This window comes from Thamnophis elegans, chromosome Z (genome assembly GCF_009769535.1).
Source record: "Thamnophis elegans isolate rThaEle1 chromosome Z, rThaEle1.pri, whole genome shotgun sequence".
In the NCBI taxonomy this organism is placed as follows: Eukaryota; Metazoa; Chordata; class Lepidosauria; order Squamata; family Colubridae; genus Thamnophis; species Thamnophis elegans.
In genome coordinates, this window is record NC_045558.1 from 144604739 (window position 1) to 144616308 (window position 11570).

At 65.0% G+C, this 11570-nt stretch overlaps 1 protein-coding gene and 1 long non-coding RNA gene across 2 annotated transcripts; one reads left to right on the top strand and one right to left on the bottom strand.

Moving 5' to 3' along the window:
- The first annotated feature begins 521 nt into the window (after positions 1–521).
- Positions 522–4644, top strand: LOC116522131. Its single transcript, XR_004256934.1, has 2 exons — positions 522–1674; positions 2231–4644. It is a non-coding gene; the product is annotated as an uncharacterized LOC116522131 (long non-coding RNA).
- On the bottom strand, positions 3140–11368 carry AGFG2 (ArfGAP with FG repeats 2). Its single transcript, XM_032236799.1, has 12 exons — positions 11090–11368; positions 8418–8511; positions 7929–8044; positions 7574–7664; positions 7089–7215; positions 6622–6747; positions 6117–6219; positions 5933–5997; positions 5741–5833; positions 4912–5025; positions 4764–4825; positions 3140–4643 (listed from the first exon to the last, which is right to left on the bottom strand). The coding sequence occupies exons 1-12, from the start codon at positions 11308–11310 to the stop codon at positions 4572–4574; spliced, it is 1284 nt and encodes a 427-aa protein (XP_032092690.1). The 5' UTR covers positions 11311–11368; the 3' UTR covers positions 3140–4571.
- Positions 11369–11570: the final 202 nt, after the last annotated feature.

Sequence of the window (11570 nt, forward strand, 5' to 3'; positions counted from 1 at the left end):
CTCCTTCCCTGCCCCACAGGAGCAGCCTCAAGAGACACCCCCTCCCTCCTCCCAGGGGCGATGTTTTGAGTCCCAACCCTGGCCTGTTTACTAAACCTGGCCTGCTGCCGGCTGCAGCGCTGGTGTTTGTGGCCAAACACTCAGCCGTGGCCTGGGCACGAGGGGACGCTGCCCTGATTACAGTCAGCAGGAGGAGGAGAACCCACTTCCGGCCACTGGGATCCGACTTTCGCTTTGAGGGGGGGGGAGGGAGAGAGGGGGGGGGCAAAGGCAGAGAGAGAGAGACGGAGAGGAGAAGAGAAAGACACGGGAAGGGAGAGAGAGATCTTGGCTCTTGCTTCATGGATGAGTCTCTCCGTCTGTCTGTCTCTCTCTCCAGTTGGAAGATCTGGGAGGAGACGGGTGGAAGAATCGAGGGGAGCAGGTGCCCTCCAGGCGACTGGCACCCAGGGCCACCTCTGCTGGGAACAGCAGGTCCAGACTGCCCGCTCAGCCGCTCCTGAGGCTGCAGGGTTCTGGGTGAGGAGAGGACAGCCGAGGAGGGAAGGTGCTCTGGACACCAGCGGGGGCCTTTCTCAGATGCCCATCGGCCTTAACTGGGCAGGGGCCACCAAGACGGCCACCCCCTTGGCCTCCAGAGGGGCTTCCAAGGACCCTGGCACTAGGAGCCCCACAGTGTGTGGCCCCTGGGTGGCATCCCTGCAGGCAGGCAGGGGCCCAGGGCCAAGGAAGGGGTTGGCATCAGCCCTGAGGTCACAGAGGCCTTGCTCTCCCCCTTGCCAGGCTGCCCAGCTGGGGGAAACCGACCCCATGGTGCCCTGGGCCACCCTGGCCCTCGTGGCCACCAATGTGGCCTTCTTCTGCCACCCCGTCCACCCGCCCAGCGGGACCTGCCTGAGCGTGGCGTCTGTGTGGGAGCAGGGCCAGTGGGGGCGCCTGCTCTGGGCCCCCTTCCACCACCTGGGCCTCCTCCACCTGCTCCTCAACATGGGCACCCTCTTCTGGCTGGGCTGGAGCCTGGAGCAGGAGGTGGGCAGCCTCCGGACGGGCACCCTGCTGCTGGCCCTGGCCCTGCTGGGGGGCCTGGTGCACCTTGGGCTCAACGCCCTGCTGGCGCTGGTGACCGGGCACCACTGGTACTGGGAGCACTGCGCGGTGGGCTTCTCAGGTGCAGCCCCCTCTCCCTGGGGTCTCAAGCAAACGAGGGAGGGGGGGTTGGAGACCCCTGGAGAAGCCCTGAGCCAGCCGCAGGTCCCTGCGCCTGGCTGCACTGGAGGGCACCAGGGGAGATAGCCTCTGCCCTCCCTTGCAGCGTCCCAGGGTCCCTCCTGGGGGGTCTTACCGCTGGGTGACACAGGGAGGGAAGAGATGCCCCTTCCTCAAAGTCCCAAGGGGCTTCCCTCTAGAAGGGCGAGGACTGTTGATCGGGGCAGTTCGTCCTGGGAGCTCTGTGGGTGCCAGGAGGGGCAGGGGGTGCTGGTGTGGGGGTCCCTCCCTCCCCTCCTCACAGGGGCCCCTCCCCTTTCCGTCCTGCTGCGCTGCAGGGGTCCTGTTCTCCCTGGAAGCCATGGGCAGGCAGGCGGAGGCCTTCCCCGTGGCCACCATGGCTACCGGCATGACCACCAGATGGCTCTGCATTGCGGAATGCCTGGCCCTGGCGCTCTTCTGCCCCAGGTAAGGGGGCCCCCTGGGGTGGGCTCAGGCCAAGGCCCCCTCTTCAGTCGGCGGGGGGGGGGGGGCTCTGAGGCCTCTTCTCCCACCTGGCTGCAGCCCTGAATCTCCAAGGCTGACGGGAGGGCTCTCTTTAAAGCCCCCCCCCCCCCCACTGGCAACCAGAGTGGACCTTGGAATCCCCCTACGGGACTCCTGGGCATCTTCCCCTCCCTGCCTCCGGGGGCATCTTCAGGGCCCCTGATCTTGTGGGTTGGGATTAAGCATTGAGGGGTGCAGCCTCTCAGTCCGGCCTGGGGAAGGGCCAACCTCATGGCCAACGGAAGCCGCTTGGAGGCCCTCGAGCGATGTGGGTTGGGGGCCTCGGATGCAGCTGCTTTGCCCCCTTCTCAAACATGGGAGTTGTTGGCAATAATCCCTATGGGGGAGACAGCTGGGGGAGCCCCACCTGCAGGCTGCCCCGGTGGGTGGGTGGGTGGGTGGGAGGCGGGCGTGGAGGTCCTCGGTCAGAGACCCCACCCTGTCCGTCCTTGTGCTTCTCTCTCTCTCCCGGACACAGGAGTTCCTTCACCGGCCACTTCTCCGGCATCCTGCTTGGCCTGGCTCTCTCCGCCATCAAACTGCTCTGGGAGCTCACCTGACGGAGGCCCCCCCCCCCTTCCAGGCTCTGTGGCGGCCAGGCACCCCCTCCCCAAATACAGCCTCTTCCCTCCCCACACGGCTCTGCATGACGGTGGTCTCTGGGGGATGGGCAGGATCTCGGCCCCTGCAATCGCAATGCCCCCCCTCTCCCCCCACAATGCTGGATTGGGGCCCTGGCCGGGGCTGCCTCTGCACCAGTCTCCCAGCAGAGGGCGCCCTTGGCCACTGCTGAAGGAAGGCCAGGGGCAGACAGACACCAACTCGGCTTCTACTGGTTCAGCCTCTAGGACTCCCCACCGGGCACAGGTGGAGGCTGCCCCAAGGAAGCCCCAGGAACAAGAGGGGCCCCTGGGCAGCAGCGGGTGGCAACTGGGGCTCCTGGGAAGGACCATGCGCATCAGAGGCATCCGTAGCAGCTCCGGGGGGGGGGGGTCCAATTGAAGCCCTGTGGACTTCAACCCCCAGAATTCCCCAGCTGGCAGAGCCCGGACAGCCCCGGAGCCGAGACGACTGAATGGGCCCCCACTCAGGAGTCCGACTTCAATTCCCCAGGGGTTTCCCATCAGCCCAGGGCCACCTAAACACAGCCAGCTGGGCAGGGAGGGGTGCCCAGCTATCAGGATGCCCCCCCCCCATAGAATGTGGGCTGAAAAGGCACCACCTCTCCAATCCGTCTCTGGGTGGTTGGGGGTGTTTCAATGTGTGAGCATCCCTCTGAGCCCCCCCCCCCTTGCACACACACACACACAGACACACACACAGAGTGGGGGAGCTCCGCAGGGGGCCGCTTGTGCGGTCCCCAAAAGAAAACAGCTGGGCACATCTGTTAAATCCACTTTCTCTCCTCGTATAGATTCTTTTATAGACATTTTGAGTGCAACGCGTCTCGTCTCTCTCTCTATACATATATAGATTTGGTGAGCATAGATAAGATACAAGCTTTTAAAAACGTAGGTCCATATTTTTCTCCAAAATATAAACTCGTCTTCTTTGGGAAGGGGGGGCAGCGAGGGGAAGGACGGGGGGGGGGGCTGGAGGGGGGGTTCCAAAAAGAAAAACTGAGCACGGTGAGCAGACCCTCCTCCCCCTCCCCCAAGGAGAGCCCTGAAATGAGGTGCAAAGGAGGGGCCCATGACACCCCCACCCACCCACAGCCCCCTGGCCATCCGGAGACTCCCCCCCCCCCAGGCGGTGGCTTTGCTTCCAATGGGGGGCAGGGGGGGCGGCGGAAGGGAGTGCAGATTCTCTGCCCTCAATTCGGGGGCTGTGGGGGGGCGAAGGGGGAGTTTAAATTCAGCCGTGTCAGATTTCCCCCCCCCCAGATAAGAGCAGGACGGGGGGGGTAGGGGGGGGGCTTCCGAAAGCAGAAGTGTCGTCACTTGTGGACATGACTCAGCAGGCACTGATTGACAAGGGAGGGGGGTCGGGGGGTGGAAGACTTTGGAGGGCAGCATTTTGTGAGGGGGGGGGACAGACTCTGGGGGAGAGTCCCCCCCCCGGAAAGAGTCGGTCCCCCATGGGGCAGGTGAGGGAGGACATCCAGGCAGAAGGAAGCTGAGGGGGGGGGGCTCAAAAGGCTCCATATGGCACATGACAGGAGACCCTCCCCTTGGAAATTTATGGGAGGGGGCTTCAAGGCGTCTCCACAGTGCTGGGAGGGGGTGCGGTTCCCCCTTCCTTCTCTTTCGGGTCCCCTCAGGGGTCGTGGCTGTTGGGCACACAAAGCCCCCCACCCTCACTGAGGCTCACTAACTGAAGCATCCCTGACAGACGACCCCCCCCCCAGGTTTAGTGCAAGAAGGCAGCGAGAGCGAGGAGGGGCAGCTGAGGGGGTCTCTGGCCTTCTCCCCCTGCTAACCAGAGGGTGCCTGGTGGGCACTGGGGGGCGGGGGACAGGCCAAAGAGGGGAGAGGGGGCACAGATTAGGCCCACTGCACTGTCCCCCCCACGGGATACATCGCAAGGTCTGCTGGGAGGCCCCGGGTGGGGGAGGGGCTGCTGCAGACCCTCCTCAGGGGATTTCTGCAGGCTCTGTGCTGTGCGGGGGGGGGGGGGGGAGGAAGGAGGAGGGGCTAATTCCAGTGGGACCCCCTCTGGTCCTTCCCAAAGGGGTCTTTGGCCCCGGCTGCCCCCTCCCTCCCCTCCTGCCCTCTGCTCAGGCCCCGGTTGCCCTCGGGACCCCTGTCTCTGCTGTGCTATGCAGATGGGAGCCCCCCCCCCACCCGGGGGTCTCCGTCCGCCCTGGAGGCCGAAGGGGGCTAGGAGAAGGGGTTGGTGGGGGGGTGCTTTGCCTGGGCGAAGGGGGGCGAAGGTGCTGCGGCCATCGGGTTCTGTGGGAGAGACAGGGAGAGGGTGAGGGACCCCCCCAGCTGACCCCTCAGGCCCTCCCCAGAAGCCCCCCTCCCTCAAGGACCCACACAGCCCGGGGGGGGGGAAGGCAGGCCCCTTACCACAAAAGGGTTGGTGGAGTAGCCAGCAGGGGGTCCCAGGGGCCTCGCTCCGAAGGGAGACCCTGAAGGCAAAGGGGGGGAGTCAATGGGGGGGGGGGAAGCGGCCCGTAGCCCTTTTGCCCACCGGGGGCCCAGCTCCCTCTCTTACCCCCGTTGTGCGGCTGGCCCACCACTCCCTGGGTGGGGAAGAAGAGCGGCTCCTGGGGCAGGGGGGAGGCGAAGGGGCCGGAGAAGCTGCCGGGGGAGCCGACCAGGAAGGATCCTGCCGGAAGAGGGTCCAGAGTGAGGGAACACGGAAGAAGGGACCCTGGAGGTCTTCTAGTCCACCCACCTGCTCAGCCAGGAAACCCCATGCAATTGCAGGCAAAATCCTCCAGTGTCGGAGGCCCCCCGTGACTTCTGGTGGCAGGCAGTTCCACTGGTTAACTGTCCTCACTTAACTCCAGGTTGCTCCCCTCCTTGATTAGTTTCCCTCCATTGTTCCTTGTCCTGCCTTCGGGGGGCTTCTATGATTCTTCTCTGCCCTCTTCCGAGGGTCTCAACCGGGGACCCCTTTCGGCCTCCCTCCCCCCCCCAGGACGCTGCTGCCCTGCTGCCCCCCCCCCACAGCCCCAGCAACCCCTCAGCCGCCTTGAGGGACCCCTGGAGAGGGGGCTCCATCTGGGTTGCTCCCCACAGCTTTCAAATGGCTCAGCCCTCTGAAACTCAGGAAGCTCAGCCTGAAAGTCCGGAGGGGGGGGAGGGAACCCCCCCCAAAGCCCCAGAGATGCTGGGACCCCCCCCCTGGAGAGGAGGGGGGAGGGAGGGGGGTTCAGGCTTCTCTCACTTCCTCCAGGAAGCAGCAGCCGAGCCCAGTGGGGCACAAGAGGTGGGGAGCTCCGGGGTTACACCCTGGGCTGCTGCTCCTCCGGCAAGGGGTGCCAGGGGGTCCTCCAGGGGGGCATGGGCAGCCCCCGTGGGAGGCAGGGAAGGCTTACCTTGGCTGAAGCCGTTGGTCTGGAAGGGGTTGGTGGAGGGGAGCGTGGGCTGGGTGACCGCTGGGCTGGTGAAGGGGTTGGTGCAGGTGGGCGCTGCGTGGGAGAGAGAGAGAGGGAGAGAGAGGACGGAATCCCCCTTGAGCCCGAGGGTGCCCCCCTCCCCGCCCCACCACCAAGGAGCCACCTACTTACCCCCAAAGACCGCAGCGGGGCTGGAGGGGGGCAGGACGGGGGCCTGGCCGAGGGGTCCGAAGACGCTGGCAAAGGAAAGGGCAGTTCAGCTCAAGGCACGGCTGCCCCCCACGGACAGACCTTGCTCGGGGGGGGCAGCCGAGGAGGGCGAGGGCAGCGCTGGCACCAGCGAGAGGGCAGCTACCTGCTTGGCACCGCTCCCATGCGGAAGCCTCCGCCCAGGCTCGGGATGCCCACCCCGGGCTGGCTGGCAGGGGAGGCGGGGAAGGGCCCCGCCTGGGCGACACCTGCAGGGAGAGGAGGAAGGACGAGAGTGGTCAAGGGGGCCCCCGCTGGCAGGACGGCCTTAAGGACCCCCAAAGACCCCCTGGATGGGAGATGCCCCCACACCCCCCTCCCCAGCCCATCCTTTCTTTCAACACAAACAGCCCCGGCCCTTCTCTCCTTCCCAGCGGGAAAGCCCAGCTGCCCCCTGCCACCCAACGGGTGCTAGAATGCCTCTCCCGACCCCCCCCCCCCAGTTAACCTACCCCCCCTCCCCTCTGATGAGGCTCCCAAGAATGGCCGAGAAGGCACAGATCCCGACAAATCGGAATCCGACCGGAATCCACCCGGAAGCATCCGGGATCACCCCATCGGAGGGTCTCTCCCAGGGCCTGAGTTCGGGGGGGGGGGGGGGTTGAGGTTACCTGCAGTGATGGGGTGACTCTGGAAAGGGCTCTGGCTGGAGGCCAAGGGGTCCCCAAAAGTCGCCCCTGCTGGGCCTCCCCCAAAGGCGTCGAAGCCGGGGAAGGCGGGATGAGCCACTCCTGAGCCTGAGGGCGCAAATGGGGGAGGGGGGGGAGAGCCTTAATCACCCCCAAGGGCTACAGATTTCCCGTCCCCCCCCCCCCGTCCCCAAGGCAGGATGGGGCCCACTGTCCCCAAGCACAGAGGCTGCCTGGAGGGGGAGGGGAGGGTGGTGTGAGTCAGATGCCATTTCATGCCCCTTCACCTGGTCCCTGCTGCCCTCCTCCTTCCTCCGACGGAGGCTCTCCCTATGAGACCCCCCCCCCAGGTCTTCCTCCCCCAGCACTCGAGAGAGAGAGGAAGGCTCAGCAGGGAGACCCCCCCTCCCACCAGGAGAGGCCCTGCAGCCCCCGCCAGAGGGACTCACCTCCAAAGGCCGAGAAGGCCGGCCTGGGTGGGGGGGCTGCAAAGGGGTCCCCCCCTATGTCTGCCAGGAGGTCTGTGCTGGCCTTCTTGGGCGGCTGGGCGGCTGGTGGGGGCACTTTCTCCGACACCTGCAAGGAAAGGGGTCCCTGGGAAGCAGAAGGCGCCCACCCACCCCCCACCCTCCGGACTGCCTAAAGCCAGTGGCTTCCCATTTGGGACGAGGCAGAGTCAGGGTCTATTGGGGGGGGGGTCCCCTTTTAGCCCTCAAGGGACAAAGGCTGTGGAGCTGAATGCAGGAGGGGAGGGGGCTTTTAATGATTGCCCTCCCACAAAGGCTCAAAGGCCACCCTCCTCTTGCCCCAAAGGGCCACCGGGGGGGGGGCTGTTAGCCTGCAGGCAAGTGGCAGGGGGGGGGGCTGCCTTTGAATCCCCAAGTGGGCCCCCAGGGGAGCCTGCGTGCCAGGGGGGGCTGGGGGGAGCTCTGACCTGGGGGGTCTTGGCGCCCATCTTGGCTCCTGCAGGAGAGGCCTGGGCACTGGGAGCCGCCAGGCTTTTGCCTTGGTCAGGAGACACGTACCTGCGAGGAAGACCAGGGGACAGGTGAGCCTTTGGGGGGGGGGGGGAAGGCTGCCTTGACTCTCCCCCTCCTCCTCCTCACCCTCTCGGTGAGTTTATCCCACTTTCCATCCCAGGGGTAGCTCTGTGGGCCACTGGCTTCCATCGAGGGTGGCTCCACGGAGGGAGGCCGGCCACGGGGGGCTGAACTGATGGGGCCGGACGGGAGGGGTGGGCCGGCTGCCCCAACCGGGAGCCCCTCCCTCCCACCCCCCGTCCTCCTCACCATCGCTTCTTCTCGTATTTCTCCTGCAGGAACTCCTTCACTTTCTGAGGGTCCAGAGAATCCGGCAGCAGAGACGACCGCGAGTCGAAAGACCCCAACCAGATCTTCCGGCAGGCCTTTGGGGGGGGGGGGGGATCCGAACGAGAGGAGAGAGCATCACATTAGATAAGAGAGTCGAGTTCGAAAAAGGCTCCTTTGGGACTCCAGATCAGGTTTTTTAGGAAGCCAATTCCTTTGATAAAAGGGGGGGGGACCGACCGAGAAGCAGGAGCCCCCCAGGGACACGGCCTCCCTCCCTCCCTCCCCGGGGGTTCCTTTTAAAAGGCCAGTCTGCCTCCACGCCCAGCTTGACAGGCCCGGGGGCTGAACTGGCTTCAGAGCTTGTAGGCCCACAGAGATCCTGGGCTGGGGCTGGGGGGTGAGCGGAATCAAAGCCTGCACAGAGACCCCCTCCCCCCCCCCGTGACCTCCCCCCCCCTCCACACTCACTTCGTTTCCCCGGGACTGGAGGAACTGGACCTCGCCCTCCGTGAAGGTGGTCATGGAGATGGACTTCACCCGGTGAGGGGGATTCAGGCCACGGCTACCCGGGGGAAGAGAAAAGCATTCACAAGTTACAGCAATGGAGAGGGAAGAGAACAACAGAGCTGGAAGGGACCTTGGAGGTCCTCTAGCCCAGTGTTTCTCAACCTTGGCAACTTGAAGATGTCTGGACTTCAACTCCCAGAATTCCCCAGCAGTGGTTAGGACAGTGTTTCTCAACCTTGTCAACTTGAAGATGTCCGGACTTCAACTCCCAGAATTCCCCAGCCAGCGAATGCTGGCTGGGGAATTCTGGGAGTTGAAGTCCAGACATCTTCAAGTTGACAAGGTTGAGAAACACTGCTCTAGCCCAACCCACTGCTCTAGCAGGAGACCCTCAACCCTTGCAGGCGAACGGTTGTCCAATCTCTTCTTCAAAGCCTCCAGTGATGGGAGCCCCCACAACTTCTGGTGGCAAGCAGTTCCCCTGGTTAATTGTCCTCGCTGGCAGGCAATTCCTCCTTAGTTCTCTCTCCTTGATTAGCCCCCATCCACTGCTCCTCGTCCTGCCTTCCGGGGCTCTGGGGAACAGGCGGGTCCCTGGTGCTTTTCCCAAGTGCCGAACTGAAGACGCTTCCCTGAACCAGAATCGAAACGTCTTCAGAGAAGAGGAAAAGCCTTTGGAAAAGGCTCCTTTGGGGCCTGGATGACCGGGAATCTCCATAGACAGGAAGGTGCCCCCCACCCTCTTCTTTCTGGCTGCCCCTCAAACATCGTCACTGCTGGCCCTTCCGTTAGAGGCCCTGGCCGGAGCGGGATGCTCCGTAGGAGGCAGGGCCGAGTCAATGGGGGTGAATCTTCGGCCCGGTGAGTGGGGACTGAGGACAGCTAAGCACGTGGCCAGGAGCCCCCTCCCCTCCCACCGCCCTGAGATCCGGGCCTTGGCAGAAGGGAGGCAGGCAGCGCAGAGTTCCTGCCCGCAGGCCCTTCCTGGCTCAGCCGGAGCCAAGTTTCCCCTCTCTGGAGCTCCTGGTTCTTCTTCGGCCCCCGGCAGTTAATGATTACAAGGACCAACAGTTCAGCTCTCAGACCGGCCTTCAAAGGAGTGACTCGGGAGGGGGGGGAAAGGGGGGAGGGAAACCAGCTCAACGTAGCTTCGGACCAGGGGCACATCTGGCTCCCAAGTCTCTGCGTTCCCACAAACACCCACAGCTGGCTGGGGAATTCCGGGAGTTGAAATCCACAAGCCTCAAGGTTGCCGAGACTGGAGCCCCCTGAAGGAGGATGGAATACGGGCCCCGCTTGGCCCAAATTCATGCACACACACACACACCCAGGGCTCCATGCTCCTACGGCTGAGCCTTCCCCATCTATGCCCTTGAGATGCCCTGTGGCATCAGGGCTCTGTCCCCCTGTAAACCGGGCCTCCATGGGCGATGATTCCCCTTCGCGCGGCAGGGCAGAGACGAGGCAGCCTGCAGCCCATTTTCCACCCAGAAACCTTCCTGGATGCTCCACACCCCCTTCGCCTCCTCTGCCTCCCACCTCAAGCGGCTCCTTTCCATGGCGTCTCTCGCAGCTATCAAGGCCCCCCTGCAGAAGCTCTGGGTGTGTGTTGTGAGCAGGCGACACGGATGGGTCAAAGGTGTTGTGTGAATGGTCTTTTTTAGGCCTTGCTTGTGGCTTCGCGAGCTCCTGTTGCATTTTATCATCTGCCATCTACCCCAAATTACGCCCGCCCCACTCGCTGCGTTTCCATCTGCCAAGACCAAGTTAAGGGGATGCCCAGGCAAGAACCCCCCCCCCCCACCCGTCCTTCGCCAGAGCTGCTGGGAGCCTCTGTCTGAATCCCTATCCGAGCCAGGATCGGCCACTGAGGGTCGCGACAGGCTGCAGGACCAGGGAGCAAAATGCGGAGCTGCAACTCCCTGCATTGGAAGAGCTGGCATCGCCCGGAGGCAGAGGGGCAGGGGCTGCCAGCCCAAGGGCGACCAGCAGGGTGGGGGGGACAGCAGCAAGCGGCCCATTTCCTTTGGAGCCGGCCTTTCTCCGCCTGACGGGTGGACTTCAACTCCCAGAATTCCCCAGTGAGGTGGCCCGGATGTAGATCTAGTGCTCCTGATCCCTTGTGGGGCAGACCTCGAATTGGGGAGTGGGGAGTGAGGGGGGGGAGGCCAGGGTTTCTCAACCTTGGCCGTTTGCAAGAGGGGTGGACTTCAAAGCCCAGAATTCCCCAGCCAGCATCCTGGGAGTTGTAGTCCACCCCTCTGCAAGTGTCCAGCGTTGAAGAAACTCTTCCTGGTAGGAAAGCAGGTGATGCGTGCACCCTGCAGGTGCCAGGTGTGCTGCCCCTCCCTCCTCCAAGGGTGACGGGGGGGGGGGGCAGGCTCCTCCCTCCCCCCAGGAAAGCCACCCAGGGAAGGGGAGGGAGGGGGGAGCCTCCCCCACCCGCAGACTCAAAGGGGGGGGGGAAGAGATCAGCGATTGCACCCTGCAGGTGCCAGGTGTGCTGCCCCTCCTGCCCCCCCCCACACTTTCAAGGGGGCGGGGGGGGAGGGCTCCCCTCTCCCCTCCCTGGAGAGCCCCCCTCCCCGCCCAGGACCCCCAGCCGAGGGAGGGAGGCAGGGAGGGGGACTCACAGGGCTCCCGAGCAGGCGGTGCAGACGAAGCTGCCGATGGTGATGTCCACGTAGGTGACGCCGCGCTGCCCGCACTCGAAGCACAGGCGGCTGGCCGGCTCCGCGCTCACCAGCTCCCGCACGCGACGGGACCACACCTCCGACTCCGAGTCCCGCGGGGAGCCCGGCTTCCTGGACCCGGACGCGGAGCTCCCGCCGCCGCCGCCGCCGCCCGCCGCCATCCGGGCGCACCTCAACCCCCGGGCTGTCCCCGGACGACGACGCCGACGCCTCCGCGCATGCGCCGGGCGCCGCCCACCTCTGTGCGGCGCATGCTCGCCTCGCGGAGCCGCCCCCCCCCCGCTCGCGCGCACCGTTAGCCTAACGGTCTCGACTGGACTGGGCTGGGCGGGGCCCTGAGCGCGCCTGCGCAGAGACGGTCGGCGTGCTCGAGGAAGTGCCCTCCGGGCGCATGCGCACCGCTGGCGAAGGTGCAAGATCC

Coding starts and splice junctions, on each gene's coding strand:
- AGFG2 (XM_032236799.1), bottom strand. CDS start 11,310: ATGGCGGCGGGCGGCGGCGGCGGCGGCGGGAGCTCCGCGTCCGGGTCC. Junction 8,045..8,417: donor TCCAGTCCCGGGGAAACGAA/GTGAGTGTGGAG, acceptor CCCCCCCCAAAG/GCCTGCCGGAAGATCTGGTT. Junction 5,998..6,116: donor ATGGGAGCGGTGCCAAGCAG/GTAGCTGCCCTC, acceptor TTCCTTTGCCAG/CGTCTTCGGACCCCTCGGCC.